The sequence below is a fragment of the Ceratotherium simum genome, chromosome 5 (genome assembly GCF_057802395.1).
Source record: "Ceratotherium simum simum isolate JZ-2026a chromosome 5, ASM5780239v1, whole genome shotgun sequence".
NCBI lineage: Eukaryota > Metazoa > Chordata > Mammalia > Perissodactyla > Rhinocerotidae > Ceratotherium > Ceratotherium simum.
In genome coordinates, this window is record NC_141904.1 from 17,821,438 (window position 1) to 17,845,458 (window position 24,021).

Sequence of the window (24,021 nt, forward strand, 5' to 3'; positions counted from 1 at the left end):
AGGCCGTGGTGGAGCAGCAGGTCCACTGCCACCTAAACCCATGCCCTCACTCCACTCCTCAGCTCACGTCTGGGTGGGACCATGAGAGGAGAGGAAGTGAGGTATCACCTCCAGGCTGAGGTAGACAAGAGCGAGTGTGCCTTCCCCTCCATCAGCATGGGTCCCCGAATGATGGGGCAGAACAGCGCCCCACCACTGGCCTCACTGGACTGTGAGGTGAGGAAGAAACAAACTTTTATCTTGTTGGATAACAGATTTGGAGTCAGTTGTTATTGCAATTAACTGACACTGGCCAAATCAGAAATTGGCACTAGGGGTGTCCATCCGTCCTCTGAGCTGGGCCCACCCCAGCAAGGTGCAGAGCAGGAAGTGGGGGAGGCAAGGCCAGGCTAGGGAAGGAGGCAACAGTGCTCCTGGCCACCTGTCACAGCAAAGCCCCCAGCAGGGCAGACACGGGAGCAGCAGGACTTCAGGAACACTCATTGCAGGGCAGCCACCTTGCCCACAAGAAGAAGCTGCAAGGGCAGTGTCTCAGCAGCCTGCATGAGGCAGAGAGGGACTGCAAGGTGGAGACCCAGCTTCTCCAAGCAGAACCCTCACAGTACGCCTGGAAAGAGAAGGAAAAGAAGAAGCACAGGGAAGAAGGGAGGAAGCGTTTATTGAGTGCCTTCTACATACCCGGCACTGTACCAGGCACTGGACATATGTTATCTCACTTACTCACGACCAAAGCCCCTATAAAGAGGTATTATTCATTCCATTTTACAGAGATCAAGATGACTGTCCAAAGCCCACACATTGAGAATGGCCAAGTGAAGATAGACACACAGTTTCTGAGACCACCCAAAAAAGCACCATTTTACCTCCCCTGTGGGAAATGGAGAATCACCAGTGGGGCGTGTATCCTGCCCACGGCCTGTGCAAGACACCAGTGCACAAATAGGAGGCTCCCAGGTCTCAAGGCACAGAGAGAGGGAGAGACACACACCAAACAGAAAACTCCAATTTATTATGGAAATCACAAGACAGGTGCATTTATGCCTACCCAACTCCATTTCTCTGTGTTCAGTTAGGAGCTCACCTCCGCATACAGCAAAAAAATCTCACCTGACAAAGCATTCTCCTATTTGGTCCCCCATGTACAGACCCATTTCCATCCCACTCAAATGGCCTCCTCTACTCATAAGCTGACCACTAAGCATCCCACAGCAGTCTGCCCCCACCTGCCACTCCCACCCTGTTTCCAGCCAGGCTGCCTCTTCCCTTCTGCTCCTCAGCCTCTGATCAGTCCCTTGCTCACCCTAAAACACAGTTCTACGGGACAAGAGGCCAAATGCCCGGAAGGCTCTCAGGGGACCACATTACTGTCCCCAGCAGCATGGACACACCATGGTCAGGTCGCACATCCCAAGCCAAGGGGCTCCCCCACCCCCCATCCCCCACCCGGCCGTCTGCCTGTCAAGCTCTTAAACAAGGTGCCAGGGACTTCCCATCTCATTATCCAAGAGCCGGTCACAGGCTTCACTTCCTGTGAGTGCTGGGTCAAAGGAACATGAAGGTGAAATCTACAGACATGGACTTATAATTGCCCAGGAGTGAGATGACCACCCGGGCCATATCCTAGTACCTGGTTCTGCCCTCCCTTTCCATGTCCTCCTTCTCCACATGGCTCTTAGGAGAGTCAGGGAATGGACAGCCCACAAGTCTCAGGTGAGCCAGGAAGGGGGCAGGGAGGGGGACACCGGGGAGCCTATTTGAGGAGCAGTGGGCGGGAGCACAGGGAGCTCAAGGGGAGCCGCGAACCTGGCTGGACATGGAGGAGACGCTCCACCTGTCGCTGCACCTCCCCACTCTGGGCTGGGTGCGGGGTGTTGGACCTAATCCCCCTCTATGGGGATGACTGCTCAGCCAGCCTTGGGTCAAGGAGTGGACATTGTCCACGGGAATCAACTGCATCCACTGTTATAAGAGGAGCAGCTTGCATTCCCAGAACACATCCTGGCTCTGAGACAAAGCATTTCACATACGTTGGCTCCAATTCCTACTCATCAGCCTCTTACTGAGGAGTCCACAGAGGAAGAGGTTGGCCCCCCACACCCGCATTGGTCAGGGATGAAGCTGGGCCTCAGAGAGGCGAGGTGACTTTCCAAGATCACCGGCAGTAAATGTGAGTCAGTTCCCCAACTCTCAGGACCCGTCTCCTCCATGAAGGCGTGCCTTCAATTCTAAGGCAGGGGGGCCCCATATGTACCCCTCCACCAGGACAGGGACACCAGCGCCACCCAGCACCATTTGAACCCACCACACACACCCACTTCCAGGCCTCAGTGCTCCCTCCGCCGAGCCACGAGCCATGCTAGCTGTGGGCCTGGGAGCCAGGGGGTGGCACCAGGGCACCTGGCCCTCTAAGATATGAAAGAGCTGTGTAGGCTCTGGAGCTGCAGGCCTTGTTGATATTGTTACATGGAGGACAAGGGCCAGGAGTGCGTTCTCCAGAGCCCCCCAATTCCTGGGGCCACAGATGGGGGTGTCAGTAGGCAGACTCCTTCAAACTTTATTTCAAAACTTTAATTTTTATTTACAAAAACAAGCAGCCAGCCCGCAGGCCAGAGTTTAAAGATTTGAGTTTTTAAAACGTTTATCTTGCTTCCTTAGTTTTCTGGTGCCCCCTTGAATTTTGCACCCGAGGTGAGTGCCTCACTCATCTGACCCTAGCCCCAGCCCTGTACCTCCCCTTCCCCACAATCTGAATCCTGGGATATATAATGTATAATGGGAGGAAGTCCTGGAGATGGTAGGGAAGGGGGCAGTGGGCCACAGGCCCTCTCCTTGCTATGCTGAGGTTGCTGGGAATTTATCCAGACCTGCTCACCTGGGGTGAGTGACCCAGGAGACCTGCTGCCCGAGGCCTGGGATTCCTAGTCTTGCTCTGCAATGTCAGGCTACTAAACGTCACCCCAGCACACATGCCTGAGTGTCAACTTTTCAGAGACTCTTGGAACACTGATCCCCACGTCTACTGGAGTAGACAAGATAGAACCAAACACCAGCAAGATATGCACCCGACAAGGTGTTAGCAGGCAGGGTAAAGACTTACAGACCAGTCTTCCTGGAGGAGGTGACCGGGAGATGTGTTTTAAATGAAAAGAGAGATACAGAAGAAACGACAATAATGACAGCTTCTTCATACTTGAAGCAGGTTATCTCATTTATTTTTCACAACAATCCTAAGAGATAAGTAGCACTATCCCCACTTATTAGATGAGTAAACTGAGGCAAGTGGTCTGTCCAAGGTCAGAGATGGAAATCAAATTCAGGTCTGACTCCAACACTCCACTAAATTGCTTCAGAAAAAAACATATCAATCTCATCTGTTCAGGAAGCAATTCGGGAAAATCTGGGAGGCAGGAGAGGAAGAACCAGGTGCAGAGGACATGGTGTCTGGCTCCATCACTCACCTCTGGCAGTTACTTAACTTTGCTGAGTCTCAATTCTCAACCTCCTCCCAAAAATGTGTATGGATAAATAAATACGGTAAAATATTAACAATTGTTGAATCTGGGTGGTGGGCTATGGACGTTCATTGCATTATGATTTTGCTGTACTTTTAGAAATATTCATAATAAATTGGGAAAAACCAAAATGTCCCCAGGTCAAAACTGATATACAACCACATCAAAAATGTCCCTGGCATCAAAATAGCTGAATAAAAATAGCTACATCAAACAGCTGCACCAACCCTCTCATAGCATCATGAGAATATAAATTGGTTCAGCCTTTTTGGAGGGTAACTTGCAATGTCCATTAAACTTTTAAACAAGACACACATTTTTTAAACTATTTATTTTTAAAATAATAGCAATCACACAGGAAGACTGCATGAATAGAACATATACCTTTTACCCTGATTCACCAATTTTAACATTTTGTCACATTTGCTTTTTCACTCTCTCTCTATATACATATATTTTGTAGTATAATAGAAAATATTACATATACATTTGTTATAGCATACACACACACTTATTTGTTTGTTAATTTTCCTCCCTGAACCCTCTGAGAGTATGGTATACACATCTGGAGAGCAAGGATATTCTCTTACTTGACCACAATACAGTTAAATTTGGAAAATTTAATATTGTTATAATACTTTCAACTTTCATCTAGCCCCTCTCCCTTAATTTTGGGAGCTCGCTGCCAATTGTCAATTGTCCAAATATTGTCCTCTAGAACAGTTTTTTCCAGTAGAGGATGTGGTAAAGGATCACATGTTATATTTACTTGTCATGTCTCTTTGGTCTTCTTAATCTGGAACAGTTCCTTTAAACAAAAATGCTCAAAAAAAGATTTGTCAAATTGTTTAAAGAGGCCGCTTCCCCAATGCAGAAGTTTAGAGCCTGGGACTCTCAACCAAGGCAGATCTCAATTCCGTCACTGTGAGGCAGCTGAGAGTCTGCATTTCCAACGAGCTCCCAGGTGAAACCTACCGTGTCCAGACCACACGCTGAGCAGTGAGACCAAAGAAGACCGCTTATGACAAGCTGGTCCAGACCACTGCAAGTAGCATCTTGCCTTCCTCTAGATGAACCCTTGTTGGCAATGTCACCTGGGCCCCGGGACTCAGGACCCAACAGTGAGGCTGAGCCCTCCTCATAGGAACACCTTCTGGGCTTTCCGGAGACTGGAGGTCCAAGAGACAGGGGCACACGTTACAGAAGCAGGCTTCTCTGCGGTTCCCCATCCCAGATGATTTGGGCCTTGGGCAAGCCAAGGCTGTCTGGAAGGGAATCCTATGCCCTGCCTCCTCTACTAGCACAAATCCTCTACTTCCTTCAAGAGGTGCCCCCTCCTTCGGGAAGCCATCCTGGTTTCCCTAGCCCACTCCAATCTCTTTGTCCTCTAAGCATCTACACACCAACCACCTGGCTGTACCACTGAGCACTCACTTGACTGTAATTGCTATTCCAGGTACTTGCCTTTCCTTTCCCATCTCCATGCCTCTGCTCCTGCTATTTCTTCTATGACAGGCACCCCACCACTCTCCATCTCCACATGTTCTAGGCCCAGTTTACCCCTAAGCTTCCCCTTAAACAGGTCCTTTCAATGGCGGTTCCTGGTCTGAACCATCTTCAGATCTCTCCCACCTAGCACCAGGTGTATCCACCTTGTCCCACAACTAGGTCTTCTGGGTTTCCTATGCTATCATTGCTCTTGTTAGCTCTGAGTCCCTGGTTTTATGCCGCGGTGGCACCAGCATCAGCCTCCTCATGAATGACCCTGTTCAGTGTGATAGGGACGCAGTCCATCTGTCCATCCATCCATCCACCCATCCTTTACCAAGTGCCTACTCTGTGCCAGGCCCTGCCTGAATTCTGGGGGACTCTCACACAGCCCACCTTGCCCTGAGCCAGAACTGACGCAGTGTCAGCTGCATCTTTGCTCGTGGGCACAAGAGGTGCTTGTGAGGAGTGATATGGGGCCCAGCTGAGCATACCAATCCTTCATGACTCCATGGCAGGCCTCCACATCCTTGTCATGTGTCACCTCCCCCATGATTACTGTGATCACTGATGACCATCACGCAAATAACAGCAAATGCGGCAGAAGCACCTACATCATCCCCGGGATTGAAAAGCCTGGGGAATCTCGAGTCTGTCATCTAAAGCTCAAAAATGAGCCAAAGTCATTCTCCACAGCTTGAATGCAGCACAACTGGCGAGGCTGGGAGATCTCTTGGGAGTCGGAGCGGCCAGGAGAAAGGTGATGAGCACCCTGGGGCACCGAGAACCCTATCAAATGGACCCAGCCCTGAGAGTCCAGGCTAAGCCTGAGTGTGCTTCCCTGTGCAGATTCAGACCACCCTTCAGAGAGCACCCTGTGAAGAGGGATCGCACCTTTCTCCATAAAAAGAAAACCCCAAACCAAAAGATACCTGCAGTAAGAACACCCTGGAGAAGTGGGATGCTTGGGGATTTCGACCTGATCTGCTGCCACCACCACGGAGGCCCAACTCCCCCTGCAATGCTGGGCAGGGACAGGTGCACAGGCCCTTCCTTCAGACCCAGGAGGACGGTGGAGATGAGGTTGAACCTTAGGGATGACACATGGGAAATAAACACAGGGTGACACAATCTCAGACCACCTGAATTACGGTTTCCTGCAGGGGCTGACACACTCCCACAGCAAGAGCCACTTTCCAAGCTCCTGGTCACTGTCTGGGGATGCACTTCATCCCTAATAAGTGACAGCCATCCTTGTTGGGAAGATCATGGCCCATCCTCACCCCACCTCCAGGAATGAGACCCAGCAGGACCAACCTGTGGTCTTCTCAGCACAACACAGCACCCCAAACAGGCAGGCAGTGGTAGGAGTGAGGTTCCTCTGTTACCTCCAAACAACCATCTAAATTGAAAATGGACCCAGAACAGACAATTCAACAACAAAAATGGACAAAAGATCTGAACATCCAGTCCATTAAAAAATATATGTAAATGGCTAGGAAGCACATGACAAGAATATCATCAGTCATTAGAGAAATGAAATGAAAACCACAATGAGATGCCATTATACACCCAGCAGAATGGCTAAAATTAAAAAGACTGACAATACCAACTGCTGGTTGGTGGAGCCACTGGGACTCTCATATACTACTGGTGGGAACGCAAGGTGAAACAATTTGGAAAACAAATTGGCAGTTTCTTATAAAGTTAAACTTACACTTACCATATTATCCAGCAATTCCACTCTTACGTATTGACCCAAAAGAAATGAACACCTATTTTTCATTTTGTGTCTGACAGAGACGTGTACTCAAATGTTCACAGTAGCTTTCTTCATAAAAGCCAAAAACTAGAAACTAGAAGAAAATGTATATCAACTGTTGAATGAATAAACCAATTGTGATATATCTGTGCAATGAAACAGCACTCAGCAACAACAGGAAGGAAGCACTGATCATGCAACAACATGGGTAAATCTCACATGTATTATGCTAAGTGAAAGAAGCCAAACAAAAAAAGACTACAGACTCTATGATTCCATTGATATGAACTTCCAGAAAAGACAAAACTATAGAGCCAGAAATCACATCAGTGGTTGCTAGAGGCCAGGGGTAGAGAGACAGAGGGAGGGAAATGACTGTGAAGGGACATGAGGATGATGAAAATGTTCTTTATCATGTTCATACGGTGGCTACACAACTACATTCAGTTGTCAAGTCTCATGGAACTGTACACTTAAAATTGGTGAATTTTACTGTCTGTAAATTATACCTCAAGAAAGCTTATTTATACAAAAAATGGACCCAGACTCAAGAAACTATTTTCAAATCCGGTGAAGTCAGGGCCGACATTCAGTAAGTACCGGTTGGCACAGCCCCACTTGTCCAAACACTGACATACATCCACCTCTACTGGTAAGTCACCATCGCCCGAGGTTCTGGTTACCCTTGTGCCCAGGCCTTCACTGGGCCCGGGACCACCCCAGCACCTGACAACTAAAAGTTAATACTGGCCAGCAGGCAACCTCGCGGACCAGCTAACGTGGACATCCTTTCCATTGGTTGGACATCCTTTCCACACGGGGTAAAACTTATACAGAAAAACAGATGGTGCCAAGCTGTGCTCTAACTCAGCTGAAGGCTGGCTAATCTGCCGCCAGGCTTATTTTGTCTAGATCATGCATTCTGAATGGGGGCGAAAACTGATTCTTAAGGGAGGAAGGGGAGCGAAAAATCTTAGATCTTACCATGGCTTGTGGTCCTTCGATGGGCCTCAGTACATAAAGAGATGTACCGTAATCTGCGGTATTAACATTTCACAGGGAATGGGTGGTTAGGAAAAATATGTCTAAAAAGGCTCCGTAGTGGGGCAACTGGGAGAAGAAGGTGAGAAACACTGGTTTAGATGCAGAACTTCGTGACCGAGAGAGCACAACACCACAGGGCCAGCCCCACGCCCAACGGTGGAATTCCCACCTAATAGGTTCACGGAGGCCATGGGTCCCGATTATTGGCATGGTTAGCTGGGAGGATGTGAAGGCGGGAATGCCCACAGGGGCCCCATGATCCTTCTTTACCGGACACCCTGTGAGCGGAAAGCCAGTCACTCACTCTCTGTCCTACGAAAGCCTTTAAACCAACTCAACTCAGCAAATTCTCCCCAGGACCCCGGGGGGCCAGCACCCAGCTAAGCCCAGGCTTCAAGACGGCCTCAGCCAGGACTCCACACGAGGTGTGCAGGGAGACAAGGAGAAATCCGAAGACTTCCACCCCGTTCCTCCCTGACATCTTGGCTTTCTGGAGCCCATGGTGGCAGAACTGCACGCAGCACATTCCTGGTTTTCCACTAGCATTAAGTAATGAAGACAACTTCCAGCTAAGAAATTAAGCGCTGTAGCTGAGTCCCCTGTTTTGTCAAGCTCAGCCAAGCCAGAGCCTCCTCGGGAATGGCTTGCTTTGCGCGCTTATACGTTATGACAATACCATAATTGTTCTTTCAGTCTTTTCCGGATATTTAATAACAACATGAAGTGGGAGTCGCAGAGGTCAGCCCTACTGCAGAATGAGCTTTATTCTTATTGTCCTTTTCTGAATAGCATCTTCCATTTGCCAGGCTGTTCCGAGCCAGTGAGCCCTGGTGGAGGAGGCCTGGTGCTCTTACAAAAGCAGCACCACCTACTCAGGGAGGAATCTTCTAATTTGCTAAATGGTCCGGTGCCACTGTCTCTCCACACCACCTGCATAAATACACACACGAGCACAACACGGACACACGCACACTAGGCTTTCCCTCACTCCTCCTGTGCTACCCACGGCTACAAGCCCAAGAATGGAAAGAATAGCAACTGCCAAGACCAGAGAAACCAGGTGATATACATATTTGGCATATTCACGTGGGCAATTACTCTCCGGTTGGGCGAGAAGTGAAATTTCCTAGGACCTCATATGAATAGAGCTGCATTATCTATGTTAAAAAATAACTTTCTTTAAATTTATTCTGCACGCTCACAATAGTCAGCAAATGGGAGTCACTCTTTTCAGGACACACAGGGGAGAGTGGAGCAAGCACTAGGAAGCAGCAGTGCCCTGAGCTCTTTCTCTCCTTGGTTTGTTCCAGGTGCCTGCCCCAGCTTGGGGTAGTCATTTCACCTCTCTGAGCCTCAGCTGCCAGATCCATGAAATGGACCTAATTCACTGCTTGTCTGAAGACAGGACTCTCCTTCATTGCTGAGATCCATGATTCTCCTTCTGAAGATATATATCAGAGGACGGTTTTCAGGAACCAATGGATTATTTGGGGCATTTGAGAGCAAGGGTGCCTTAGAAGACTGCATGCTCAGATAAGGTAAGGAGAAATTGCATTGTAATTCAGAGCCTGTGTGATGCTGTGAGTAAACGTGCTTCGTGTCTGGGCAGGGCACAGTTTGGTAACTCAGGCACCAGAAAAGAGGGTGATGTAGCCCTGGCAGTCTGTGTCAGAGAACAGCTTTGTACCTAATCCTGAGGGTATGATAGTTGCTAAGGAACCATTGAGATGCAAATGAATTGGCAAATACTTAGCAGCAAGATATCAGAGGAGGGTGGGGAGGGGATGCTCAGACCAAGTTAGTCAGGTGAGTGAAAGGAAAATTACTTTCTTCTGATTGGAAAAAGAAAACCACAGGTTTTCATGCAGAGCAGCAGCATTGTGCTACTGTGTTAAAAAAAAAAAAAAAAACTGTTCTTTTTCTGCTTGGCTGGGAGCAGAGGAAAGTTGGAGCCAAGAGCAAGGAACTTGGAGGACAAATGGGGTCTTCCTCTGATGAACTCTAAGCAGGTTTAGATACCTCTCTCTCAAAAGAGAAAGAGACATCTAAGGTATGAAGGAAGAAGTCTGCAAAGAACTTTGAAGACCTGCCATCTTTATACAAGTCTCAAAACCTAGACAAAAGTGCACAGAAAACTGTGAATAAATATTCTACTGATGCAAAATGGAAATTCCAGGTGAGACTAAGCTATGATTGATAATGGTGAAAAATGAGAGGAAATTAGCCATCTCATTGTACCTATGAGTTTGCATTTCTTTCATTCTTGCTCTCCACAGGGTATTCAATTTAAATGCAATGGTTAGGCTAAGATGTTCTGGTATCCATGGTGGAACCCAGAGTTACAGTGAGAAGTATGGCCCCTCACTCTTTGTTTTTTCACCTTGCCCCAAACAGGAACCTTCCTCCTTCAGAGTCTTAGATCTGAGATACCCTAGTCTTAAAATCACTTTGCCTTTAGCCAAACACCCCTGCCGTCTGCCTATTCACCACTTTGAGTTTGATCATGATACTCAGGAATATAGGGAACATCCTTATCAAGAAAGAAGCTGTTTGCCCACTGCCTGCAGCTCTCCCTTCCTGGGTTTTTACTTTTCCATCACTTTCAGTTTCCCAGATTTTCCCATATCTTCAACTAGGACCATCATAGGAGCCCATGTTCTTTCCCTTACTGCACACATTAACTCTCTCATTATGTTCCGTGATTCAGTTATGCAGGAAGGTTGAATGGGTGTGGCAGACCATTGCCTGTCCAGCACCTGTCCAATACTCCTGCTTCTTCTCGTAACAGCTCCCTGACATTTTTGTGGGAAGCCAGCCCTCCCCTATCTCAGGCCAAGCAGCTCAGGTGGGTCTGGGCTAACTCTCTCCCCCCAGCTCCAGGGATGGGTAGTTGTATGCCCAAGCCTAGCCAATAAGTACATTTCATCATCCTGGTGATAGACCCTGGTTCACAGAAAGGCTTACAACCCAAGGGAAGCCAAGGAGACAAAACTTCCAGGGCTTTTGCTAGAAAAAAGCAAAACCGAAGTGAGAATTTCTTTCTGCTGAAGTTTCAAGAGGATGTGAGTTTGAGCTGCCGATGGCCACATGACCATCTCGTGGGAGAGTCTGCCTGAGGATGAAGTCAACATAAATGACTCTGTGCTGATTATTTTCCATTGTCCCTCCAGATCCCTTCTCCACCTTTCTTTGTCCTCTTCTGTGTCTCAGGACACTGACCTCCATGAACCAGGCTCCTATGCCCTCTGCCTTCTTGTTGAGTTCATCCAACAGGAGGTGCTGGCAGGAGATGAGAAAGTGGAGGAGAAAGCGTTCAGGGAATACAACACCCTCCCCTAGACCCCGCGCATTGTTCAGGCAGCAGCTGCATTCCTCCATCTGTGTCTACAGCTCCTGTCAGGGAGCCCTCTCCCATGCTGGTCCTGATGGCACCATTCCCACCCGCTTCTGGCCTTGGGGAGTCATGGCTTCCCACTATTGCCAGTCCCTGGGTGCACCTCCATCTTTACTGTTTCCCTTAAGCTATTCATACTTCTGTAAAGACTCTCTTCACTAAACTCTCCTCAATTAACCCTTTGAGAGTGCCATCTGTTTTCTGCCAAGACCTTGGCTGACATAGACAACAGAGCTAAGGAATGAGAAAAGGGAGACTGAGACAGCATTGGTGCCCCCAGATATAACCATAACCTAAGTCCCAAACTGTCCAGTACTGCCAGTAATCACCCCCTACCCTTTGCTTTCTTCCAGCTTGAATTGAACATCTGTCTCTACAGCCAAAAGGCATGGCTAACAAAAGAGTAAAGCCCCTGATGGGAGCTCTGGATGTCCACCTTCATGAGACAGAGAGCAGGAATGACTTCAGTCTGGGTTTCTCATTCCCACCCACTCCCATCTCTGTCTGAGAAATTTCTACCCATCCGCCAAGGAGCTTCTCCCACGTCTCTGTGTCTTACACACACACACGTGCACACACATACACACACACACACACACTCCTTCCTCAAATCCTTCCCATTGGAAGTATGACTCCCTCACTTGGTTTCTCCCAGCAGCTGATGTGTAACTGTTATACATCTATCAGACTCCATCAGATGTCCTGTGTTAGCTCATCGTTTGCACGGCTCTGTCTCCCCCACCAGTCTGCTAATCAGTGAGCTTCTTGAAGGAAAGGCTGTGTCTTCTTTACCTTCATGTTTTCAGTTTCAAGTACAATGTCTCTCATGTAGATGCTCTATAAAAGTGTTCTACATGAGTACAATAGTCCCTCCTTATCCATGGTTTCACTTTCCAGGGTTTCAGTTACCGTCAGTCAACCATGGTCCAAAAATATTAAATGGAAAATTCCATAAATAAACAATTCATAAGTTTTAAGGTGTTCACGGTTCTTGAGTAGCGTGATGAAATCTGAACCATCCCACTCCGTCCAACCCAGGACATGAATCAGCCCTTTGTCCAGAGGATCCACGCTGTATCTGCTACCTGTCCATCAGTCACAGAGCAGCCATCTCAGTTATCAGATCGACTGTCGTGGTATTGTGGGGTTTGTGTTCAAGGAACCCTTATTTTACTTAATAATGGCCCCAAAACTCAAGAGTAGTGACGCTGGCAATTTGGATATGCCAAGGAGAAGCCAAAAAATGCTACCTTTAAGTGAAAAGGTGAAAGTTCTTCACTTAATAAGGAAAGAAAAAAAATCATAGGCTGAGGCTGCTAAGATCTATGGTAACTCTTATTGCAGTATATTGTTATAATTATGCTGCTTTATTATTAGTTATTGTTAATCTCTTACTGTGCCTAATTTATAAATTACACTTTATCATAGCTATGTATGCATAGGAAAAAACATAGTTTATATAGGGTTTGGTACTATCTGTGGTTTCAGGCATCCACTGGGAGTCCTGGAGCATTTTCCCCGTGGATAACAGGGGACTACTATATTTATGAAACTGTTGGCTCCTAAGCAAAGCTGTCAGTTCTGTCTCTCTGCTCCCACTCCCCATTTGCCTCTTGTAAAATTTGGGCTTTCAAGTCTGGGAGTAGCTCAGCCCTCACTTGGAAACTCCTGGGATGGGGCTGTGTCATCCCTCAACGCAGCCTATTCCATCGTGGTTAAGCTTGGCTGGAAAGAATTTCATAACCAAGCAAAATCTATCTCCCATGCAGAGTAAATCTGGCCTGCTTGGCAAGACCACCCTTCATGTATTCACAGAGAGGGGCCTTCCCCTCCCCACCCTCTTCTCTCATTTGCCCAAGCCTGCACCCATCACTCTCAGTCACATCACCCCATGGACTCCCTTTATAGCTCTTTCCTCAAGTTATATGACATATTATTTGTCTTCTTAATCACTATCTGTCCCCCCACTAGGATGCTCCCAAGGGCTGGAACATTTCCTGTTTTGTGCACAATGCCTGGCACAGAGCAGGAGGTTAACAAATACTTGTTAGGTGTTGAATGAATTAGATACCATATCTCCTCCCGCTTCTCTGGCCTCCTCCTAAGTCCTCTCTAGTCTTCTGTAAACCATTTTTCTTCTACACTTCTCCTAGGATATTTCAGATATCAATTGCTGTGTAACAGACCAACCCAAAACTTAGTAGTTTTAAACAATAATAACATTTACTCTGTTCACGAATCTGCACTGTGGACAGGGCTCAGTGAGGAAAGCCCGTCTCTTCCCACTTGGAGTCAGCAGGTGTGGCTCAAAGGACGGGGGCTGCAACCATCTGAAGACTCGCTCCCTCAAGTGACTGGCATTTGATGCTGGCAGTGACCTGGGATTTGAACTGTGGCTGTGACTAGAACATCTACACGTGGCCTCTCCATGTCCCCTGGGCTTCCTCCCAACACGGTGGCTGGGTCACAAAGGCAAGCATCCCAAGATAGAGCGTGCCATGTGCAAGCTGTAGCATCTTCTATGGTCTCACCTCCAAGTTGTACAGAATCACTTCCACCATATTCTAACCATTAGAGTGAGTTAGAAGACCAACTCACATCCAAGGGGAGAGGAATTAGGCCCCAGATTTCGATGAGAAGGGTATCAAAACATTTTCAGACATGTTTATACTACCACATAGGACATGATTTCAGGTTTTTAAGCATTCTATTGATCTTTTCTTTCTTTTTATTCAGTAATCAACACACAATTATTGACGCCACCTATGTGCCACATGCTGGGGATATCACGACTATTAAGACAGAGCCTCACCCTTCAGGGGTTCACAGTGCTGTGGGGTACCCAGCGAAATGAACATACAACTACAGACCAGTATGGAATGCGCTCCCACAGAGGGAGGCAGAGGCAGCTGTAGTAGGGACTAACGGTCACCTAAGCCAGCCCGGGGCTGGGAGGAAGGCTTCCAGGAGGAGGGGACCACTGTGGCAAATTCTAAAGAATAAGTTAGGGTTAGCCAAGAAAAGATCAGTGAGAAATGTGAAAGATCAGTGAAAAATGTAACACAGGCCAGAGCAAGCAGGTGCAGACCCAGAGGCAGTGTGTGTGCATCTGTGTGTGCGTGTAGAGCAGCAGGAGATGCTGCTGGGTGGAGGAAAGGAGGACCCAGATTATGAAGGGTCTTGCATCAGTCCTGAAGGTGCTGGAAGAGACCCACACACGTAGTGGCCAGGGTAAACCCAAAGACCAAGGTACGGTCTGACACCCAAAGTATGGCCTGACCAGTGCCCGACACAGGCCCCTGGGCACCCACCCAAAACTCAGTGGATTTTCTGATGACCCTGAGACCTTCTTCCTTGCCCTGAAGCTTACAGCCTGTGCTCCACCCCCTAGCCCATTTGGATGCATTGCCACAGGGGCTGAGAGCATCCCTGGATGGGCTCCCCTTCCACTCCTTCCCGGTGAGGCCCCTCCCCTATCTCTGCCCCCGTCCAAGCTCACCACCCAGCTCCAGCCTCAGCATCAATGAGAAACGAGGGCAAAGGTCCCACCTTGATGTGCTGGAAAAACAGCAAGAGGAAAACAACAGAACAATTAACTGCAGGGCCCAGCTGCCTCTCACAGATAAGGTATTTTCTCTGCCACCACTGTCGAAGCTACCTGCAATTATTTCCAGTCCTCCCATTCAGCCCTTTCCATGGTCATGGCCCCCGAGGAGCCCGACCACTGTCCAGTGAGACTAGGATGCTGAAGGGCTTCTCTCCTCCCCCTCCTCCCACATGTCCTTCCACACTCAAAGCTGATGCTAAATCCCAGTGTCCTCTCCTGATGTCACGGCATCTGCAACCGGCAGATGGGCAAGAGCAGCCAGAGCTCAAGGAGCAAGCCAGCCTGAGGCAGGGCAGGGTCCCCAAAGGTGAACACCCACCGCTGGCCCTTCCTCGGGAAGGTGGGCCTGGGGAGAGAGCACCAGGAGACCCACAGCGACCCTGCTCCCCACACACCCCCACCACCAAGAGCCAGGCACAGATGCCAAACTGCGACCATCTAAGGAACACAGCTCATCAAAGACAAGAGCCAGATGGACATGCGGCAAAAGAAAAGCAATAATGACCACGGTGGGGGTCTAACTGGTAGGGGCACATGGGAAAGGCCATGTGCAAACAGGAAAATGCAAACCGAGAAGGAAAAAGGTTTTCTTCCAGCTGGGGCACAGGTGCACCAGTTCCAGAGAGTGAGAGGAGAGCCTGGCCATAGGGACCGAGCGTGGAGACCAGAGCAGGATTGTCTGGTACCTTTGAGGGCACCTGGCAGGACAGTGAATAAACTGCTGGTGCTTAATAAGTGCTCCCTGACTTAATTAATGAGCAATGTTAAATGAAAAAGGCACTGAACTGGGAGGCAGAGGCCTGGGGAGTTATCCAACTTCAACTTGTCAACACTTTGCTTTGCATCTTAGCTCTTGCGTCAGTAACTTAACCTCCAAAACCTCAGCTTCCTCACCTGGAAAATGGGAGAACAAAGCTTGGATATTAGGGTTACAGGGGTCAATACACACAAAGGGATCAGCACATGGTAAATGCTCAATGGGCAGATAGGAGCTTAGCCTAGTCCTGGCTCTAGTGCTGCCAGGCTGCAGGATTTCTGGAAATCTCATCCCTTCCCTAAATCTTGTCTCCAGTTCTGCCCATGACATGTTGAGACCACGGGAACATGGGAATGAACCTGACCCTTGTCAGCTCCCTCAAGCTTAAGCAGCCCCAGGATCGGTCCCAGGGACCTCAGAAGCTAGGCTACACCCTGGGGCCCCTGCTCCTTCGCCTGCCCCTCCCCTCCTGGCCACCTGCCTCTGCCCATTTCTCTGCTCATTATCACCTCCACTGGGGGATGGAGAAGCAGAGCAAGGAGGTTAAATTCAAATCAGTCATTTTGTCACTTGCTGCCAGGAAGTGGGAGGGGAGAGGGGAAGAGATGCAGGGCCTCAGGTGCAATCTGCAGGCAGAAATGAGTCCTGGTAATTCTCAGGAAATTTCCTATGTGTTTCCACGTTGGCCTAGTCCTGCTACAGAGAACTCTGGGGGAACCTTCCATGAGCGGACAGAGCAGCCTCCTTAAGCAGCTGCTAATGGTGTTGTCTTCGGACGCTGAGATTTCACCTGGTGGGACATCTGTACTGGTGACAGAGGGGAAAACAGGGCCTTCTTCTTCCTCACCATTTTTCCCCTTTGGCAAATGGATTGTCCTGAAGCCCCCATCATTGGTAGGGTCATTCTAGTGTCAAGAAGGCCCCCAGACTTTCAGCTCTGTGAATAAGATGCTTTTCCTAGGCTGTGGAAATGAAACCTTCTTGTTCACAAAGTTAGAGGCAAACTTACGAGCCAGCTGCACTGAGAGGCACCTAAGAGGTTCTACATGGACCAGCAGGGACTGGGGCCCCAGTGCTGCCTGTACCACCCACACAGGCCTGAACCTGCTCCTGGCCAGTGGGAAGGCCCTACAGCAGGGTCTTCCTCGTGGAGCACACTAGGCTAAGGCCCTTCTTGATGCCGGCCAAGCTCACACTCACTCCTCTCTGATGCCCGAAAATTGGGGCCTGAGCTGCTGCCTGAGGATCCCCTGCCAGCCTGTGAGGACCCACACCCCAGCCACAATCAGCCAGGGGTCACTACACCCCAGATTGTACTTTAGCTACAAGTGTCAACCCTTATTTCTACCATTGCCTCTGCCCTGGAGTCAGCCACCACCCCAAGCCCCTGCTGCCCTCTCCACCATATCGATCCCTCCCCTAGTCTGATTCAACAATCAGAAAACCGAGCCACAGGGAGGGAGAGAGCTAATGGTGCATCTGGTGGCTTCCTGTGCCTGAGGTCAGCTGGAAAGCAGTCTTCCATCAGCAAAGAAGAACTCACCCCACCACCTAGCCTCCGCGGAAAGTGTGTCCCCATCTCTTTAACCCAGGAGGAGTAGTCAACAAAAGCCAGCAAGGTGGCTCTGAGACAGCAGGCATCAGGGGTCTTTGATGGAGCAGGTGGCCCTGACCTGGCCACTCAATGCTCCCCCAAAGCACACGCACATATGTTGACTCGAGGTGCCCCACTATCACTGCAATTGAAATGGAATCTGTGGAAGAAGCTAAGGAATTTCTCATGCAAAATTTTGCTTTTAATATCTCCCAGGGCATTACTTTATTATTATAGTAATTTCCTCAGAAGGGCAGGCATCCAATGCTCTGTTTCTCCACCACCTTTGCAGACATGGAAATTGGATAGAAATATTCAGGTTTAAGTGGCAGATGCAGAAGAGGGAGACAGACAGGGAGCTCTTCCCAAGGAATGCAACCTCTTGGAATCCAGCCCTAGGGACGTGCTCTAGATGGTCTGGTGAGGACAGGTAAGGGTTCTGTGTGCCCCCTCCACTTCCCCGAGAATGCATAGGGTGCCCGGCCCATCTCCTTCGGGCACACTTGTCTGTGACCATTTCTTCCTTGGGAGAGTTGGCAAGGGCAGGGAGAGCAGCAAAACTGCTCCTAGTCCTTCTTGTCAGAAGCCATGCTGTGGACCGGTGTCTGCGTGTGTATGGGGTGGGAATAAGGGCGGGAGATGGGTGGAAGGGGCAAGAAGAGCACTACATGGGAACTGGTGCTCAAGCTGAGGTGCTGAGATTATCTGAACATTTTGCTCGTCTCCACTCCCACGACCATGGAAACCTGGAGTCCCCCACTCAACCGCCAGTGGCTGGTTCAGCACCAGAATTCTTCTCACGTGTGGATTCAGGCTGATCGGAACCTTTCTTCATGCAAAGCCTACAAAAGTGGTGTAGTAAGGTGGAGTGGTGAGAAACACAGACTCCAGAACCTGATTGCCCGGGTTCAAATGCAGGCCACTTGTTAGCTGTATGACCTTTTCAAATTACTTAACTACTCTGGTTCTCAGTCTTCTCATCTGATAAATGGGAGAAGAGTATTGATAATAATAATACCTGAGAGGGTTGTTGTAAGGATTAAGTAAATTAATTTATGTAAAGCACCTAGAATAGCACCTGGTGTTAAGTGTTACCTATTTTCAGCAGCTCCCAAATACACTGGTGCCAGGTTTACTGCATCAGACTCGCTGATGCCAGATGCCTGGGCCATTCAGAGTCTGTAAGTGTAAAGTGGGGCCCAACCAGCCCAGAACTTCTGACTGCAGCCTAGTCTAGAACCATTCCGCTGGGCAGTATTTCCAGGGAGCACCTACATCAGATTTTCTGGGAGACAGAATGCAGATTTTCAGGGTCCATTCAGACTTGCTGACCTTGGGGATTGGAGCCCAGGAGTCTGTAGCAAATCGCCTGGGTGCCACAGAGGCTTCCTGAAGCCCGAGAACCACTGCCTGAGACAATACTCCCCTCTTTTGCCTTTTGAAATTGCCTCCACCTTTTGCCCATGCTGGAAAAATGCATGTTCCTGATTCTTAGTGCTACTAAGAACTCGTAGGGATTAGCTGTAGATGATCTTTTTAATTTAATAATATGAATGTATCTTTGCCTTTAACAGCATTTTTATTTTTAAACTAGTACAGGTATAACCTCATAACGTATGTTACTTGTCCAACTTCTAAGGTTGGAACAGGTGAGCCTCATGACCCACTGTACAGAAAGACACCGTGGCCAGGTGGACTGGGTAATTTTCCCCAGCGACAGAGCTGGGAGATGAAAAAGCCAGAGGGAGTACTCTGGCTTCATGATCCCCACGTTGGTTCCAGCCCCATCCTCATAGCCAGCCCCATTCCTGACCCTGCAACTCCTTCCACTGACCCGAGTACATGAAATTCAGTCAACCAGCTAGAGAATCAGTAATTTCTGGTAAATAAGGGGTCCACACACTAGATCCAGAGGAAGGGGTCTATCATGCATCCCTTGGCATCACTCTTCTTCTTTGGTCCAATTTGCTTTATCAAAGATGACTCCTTGATGGCTAGAATTTAACAAGGTGCCAAATCAGGCCTCTGCCTCATAGGCTTTTCCCAAAACACATCTTGATGAGTAGGACCCATCCTTATGAGATCTGGATCTGGGTCTGCACAGGTCAATCAAAGGCAGGAGGGGCTGGGGCAGGCCTTCCCCATGCTCCTGGGCATCTCCAGCTGCTGGCTGCTCTGCTCTGCCAGCCCAGAAGCTTCGAGCTGGGGCTGGGTCCGGACCTCTGCAATTGTTTACATTGCCAAGAATTTTCTCAAACAATTGCCCAGAGCTGCACTGCCCTACCTCACCAGCATTCCACCTGCTGGCTTGAGGGGAACCCTCCACAAACAGTGAGTAACAGTGACCTTTTCATGATGCACAGAAAATAAAGCCAGCTAATGGACAGAATTTTCTCAAATTCACTTTTCTCTCCTAGAGGTTTTTTTAAATCTTTGGCGCCTGCTACTGCTTGTAGGCTCATGCACACTCATGGACACCCAAAACAGATGCACACGCAGCAAACAAATATTAACAGAAAATGCAGAAGCAGCCAATCACTGTCTGGCCTAGTGGCCCGTTGCAGACACACGGGATGAGGTTGAGGGGTTTTCACCATGAACTGCTAATGGAGGCTTAACCACGTACAATGGAATTCAGTGCCCCTGTATTTCAAAGTGGGGTAGGCCACCAAGGCATACAGTAACTCAGGCATGTGTTCGTGCATCAGCAATTCCAACTGAGAACCCATTCTTTGTCAAGCCCTGAGAAATCTACCTCCAAATCAAACGACGCGCCCATTCAAGGACGCCAGGCCTAGGCCTTCACTGCAGGCCACACCAAAGAGCAGATCTCCTGGGAATGCTTTGGTCAGCCAGTGTCCAAACACTGAGGCTGCCTGCAGGTGTATGGTTATTCCGTGGACGCTGGGGCTGGGGCTGGGAGGAAGCTATGAGTGGTCAGTGATTCTAAACTGCTGCTTCCCAGAAGAGCCACCCTGCTTAGTCCAGGGACACCCTACTCTGAGGGAGGGGTATCTGCTGCCAGCCCAATATATCCTGCTGCTGCAGAAGCGCCTGAGAGAAGCCCAGGTCCCCAGACCCTGTCCAGAGGGGCAGAGGCCTAAAGGCAATTCAGAGAGTGCAGGTGATGGCCTTCCCTCCATCCATAGATGGACAGCTTGTAGCCTATTCTCAACAAGCTCTCGTGTGAAAGGACATCAGCCTGAAGATGGTCCACTTTGTCCAGAGACTGAAGAAAGAGGCCTGGCCCTGTGTCCAGAGGACAGGAGGCTGTCGGCAGCCCTGCCTCCCAGCCTGCCCTGCTCCCCTCCGAAAAGACTTAAGAAGCCCCAGAGAGCCTTTTCGCTGTGATGCCATCTCTTTCCCCAGGAGCAGAGCTACCCACCACCCAGAAACGGGGAAGGAGAGGGGGCATTCTCCTTCAGTGTGGGTTTCCACACCCCAGGCCAACCAGCCCCTGCCCTCCTTCCTTCCCCCAGGCAGAAGATCTCATAGGGCCCTGCCTGCCTCTGGCCACGTCTCCCCATCTCCACCATGGCTGCCGCTGTCATTTGTCCCTGCCCTGGCCTGGGCTGAGGACCTGCCTGGTCTTGGAGCTGCTTGCCCTGGGTGAAACGGCCCCACTGAAATTCCACCAGAGACCCAGAGGAGAAAGAAGACAGACAGACACCTAAGTGGCCAAACCAGCAAGAAGACGCACCCCCTGGCCACAGCAGAGATTGGGAGGGATCTGCAGTCTGGGTAGGCAGCTCATTGATCCACTTTTCTGATAATTATTCCTCACTCATCACAAACAGAATGAGGCTGGCTCCAGCCCAGCCAGGCAGGCGGGAAGGCCGCTCGGTGTGTGGAGAGTAGAAAATGAACCTGCTTGTGTTCATTCGAGAAGAGGAAGGAGTGAATGGTGTGTACTATCGCTGTGCACTGAGCAGGGAGGACACGCCGGGGCTGCTTTAATATTCTGCTGAATGTGGCATTTCACTTAACCCTTGCTGGAGAGATTTTCAGCTCAGAGAGTCAGGCTCCTTCTTGCCAGGCTACTGGCAAAGTTTCCGGGGCTGCGCCGAGAGAAGAGCCACAGCTCCCACAACGTGGGCCGCTCCAGACACTCGGGTGACAGGGCCCATACGGAGGGCTGGACGCCCGCACACGGCACCCTCCCTCCGGCAGCTCCCGCCCGCCCAGCAGACGGGGAGCTCTGGCCAGCCCAGGAGAGGGATCTAGGGAGGAACGCGCGTCCAGACGCCTGGTGTGTTCCCACGCATTTGCTCTCCAAACAATTTCTCTGGCGTGCATATGCCCTCCTTCATCGATGGAGAGTCAATGCCAAGACCAGGCTCCCAAACCAGGCGTCTATCTGCTCTCGGAGGCCCAGCCCCTGACCCTCTGCGGGGGAGCGCAGAGCCGAAGGCAGGATGCCCCAGCGCTACAAAGTCCAGTCTCGCATCTCTGTTGCAAATGCTCACCGCCCCCCCCAGGTTGTCCTGACCAGTTTGGAAGTGCACATCGCCTTTCTTGTCCTTTCTATTTCAACTGCTCCCGGACTTGCCCCTCAACAAGCCAACCCCAAGCAACCCTGCCCCGGGGCGTCGACCGCGGTCGACACCGATCCCGTCCCCGCACATTCTGAAAGGCAATCCCGCCGAGCAAAGACCAGCAGCCCGAAAGAGCAGCGGGAGGAGGAGAGCAGACAAAAAGCCCCCTGCGGAGAAGCAAGCGAGAGCTTTCTAGGCATTAATCGCCGCACCCCGCGCCGCCGCCAGGACGAACGCGGGATATGGTGGTCTCCGCGAAAAGACAAGGGTATCTGAGCCCCACCTCAGGGCCCCGAATGGCCCAGCTTCGCTTGGAGAAGGGCAGCTTTTCCGGAGAGGTCCGGGGCGCTGAACCACGGTGTTTTGGTGGGAGGGGGAGAGGGAGGTTTCCACTGGGCTGCCGGTAACAGTTCGGCGAGGAACCCGGCAGCCCAGCGAAGCGAGCTGCCAGCTTGGAACACGGCGCGGGCGCCAGGATCTGTGTCCCTTCGGCGCGCAGTCCCCAGGCCGAGTTTCACCGCGCGCCGGACACCAGGAAGCGGGGCTGCGAGCGGGGCTGTGGCGGCGCATCACCCCAAGAGTTGCTTCCATCCCGCCAACTTTCACCCCGCTCTAGGGCCGAGCAGCGCTGTCGGGAGGGGGCTGCGGCCGCCGCTGGGCTGCGAGGAGTGGGGGCGGGGGACGTGGGAGGGAGGCGGGGAGCCGGGCAGGGATTTCCCACAGGGATTCGCGGGCGCCGCTGAGCGCTGGGGCTCCCCGCTGCGCCAGGCGCGGGGCCCGCGGAGCTCGCTTTCCTGGCCACAGCCAAAGGCACAGCCAAGGCTGAAGTAGCAGGGAGACTGGCTGCCCGTCAGCTCCAGGCCGCCGAGTCTCCATTCTCGGGGCGGAGGGGATGCGGAGCGAGTTTCGACAGGACAGACCACCCACCCCACCCTGTTCCCAAGTTCAAGAGGCGACAAAGGTGCCCACCTCGCCCCGACTGACCCGGGAAAGATGCAGCCTGCAGGCTCCCGGACCGCCAGGCTGTCCCCTAGGGTACGGCCAATGAACTCAGCCTCTCTCCTTCTGCGGCCACTTGCGGGATACCGGGACAGAGCTCCTCCGGCCCCCGCGCGCAGCGCTAGCCTGCCGAGCCCAGAGTCCCGGAGCCCGCAGACCCCAAGCTGAGGAAAAGGAGAGGTGCGCGCGGCCGCCTAAGCGCATCCGTGCCCAGGGTAGGATAGGAAGGGAGCGGACCGGCACCCGCACTCCAGGGTCTGGATGGCCCGAGGGGCCCCTCCCCAACGCCCAGCTCCGCCCGGAGCGAAGGAGCCTGCACTGCAATGCAGCGGGCTCCGCGCTCTCGGAGCCGAGGCTGCGGGAGACCAGGCTGCCAGGGAGCGCCAAGGCGCGGGAGCCCGGGTACTCCGCGAGCCAGCTGCGGGAGCCGAGAGCCAGCCGGGGGCGCGCCGGTGGGTGCCGCCCCAGCCCGGCGCTCGGTCGTAGCCGAGGCTCCTGAACAGCCTTGCCCTCGGGTCTCGGGATGCAGGCGACACGAAGCAGCCAGAGAAGCCCCGGGGATACAGACGCCGCCGCCAACTTGCTCCGCGGAGGGTACGTTACCTTCCATTGCCGCTACTGCGGATGCCAGGAGGAGCAGCAGCAGGCAATCCAGGGCCATCGCCGGCCGGCGGCACCCAGGCCGAGCCCGAGCCGAGGCGGCCGCGCGGGGAGGGCGCCGCGTCCCGGGGCGCCGCTGCGCTCCCCGCCGGTGGCTTCTCCGTATCCTTTCGCGCTCTCGCTGGGACCGGACTCCCCGGAGCGAGGCGTGGGCGTGGGCAGGAGTGTGCGCGCGTGGGGCGGTGCGGGCGCGCGTGGGTGTGGGTGTGCATGTGTGTGTGTGTGTTTATGGGAGAGGTGGGTGTGTGCGTGCGTGCGTGTGTGAGAGAGAGAGAGAGGGCGAGGGAGTGCGAGCTGAGGAGAGCGCGCGAGTGCGTGTGCGTCCTGGTGTCACATTGCGAGCTACATCGGAGCCTAAGAGAGGACGGAGCCGGCCAGACTGACGAGGGAGGGAGCGGGATCTCCCACCATCAGCTCTCTCCCCACCCCTAACACCTCCTGTCCAATCAAGGAATCAAACCTGCAAAATTCTCCCGTCCAATCAGGCGCGAGCACCTCCTTACACTGGCATTGTTAGTTTAAGAAAAACTTTTGCTTGCAAGGCTGTGCGGGAGGGCTAGGAAGTCGCTAGGAGGGGTCTGGGCTCCCCCTCGTGGTTCTGTCGGAGAACTGCAGCGGCCGGCCCCACCTCCCCAGGCCCCGGACCTAGGGGGCCTAACCAAGGAGCCG

At 51.5% G+C, this 24,021-nt stretch overlaps 1 protein-coding gene across 1 annotated transcript in view; it reads right to left on the reverse strand.

Moving 5' to 3' along the window:
• EPHB1 (EPH receptor B1) overlaps positions 1 to 23,630 on the reverse strand; it is a 429,979-nt gene extending 406,349 nt beyond the window's left edge. Inside the window, exon 1 of the mRNA XM_004419346.3 lies at positions 23,296 to 23,630. Coding sequence (XP_004419403.1) covers positions 23,296 to 23,353 — 58 coding nt within the window. The 5' untranslated portion in view covers positions 23,354 to 23,630. The remainder of the gene's footprint in view (positions 1 to 23,295) is intronic.
• Positions 23,631 to 24,021: the final 391 nt, after the last annotated feature.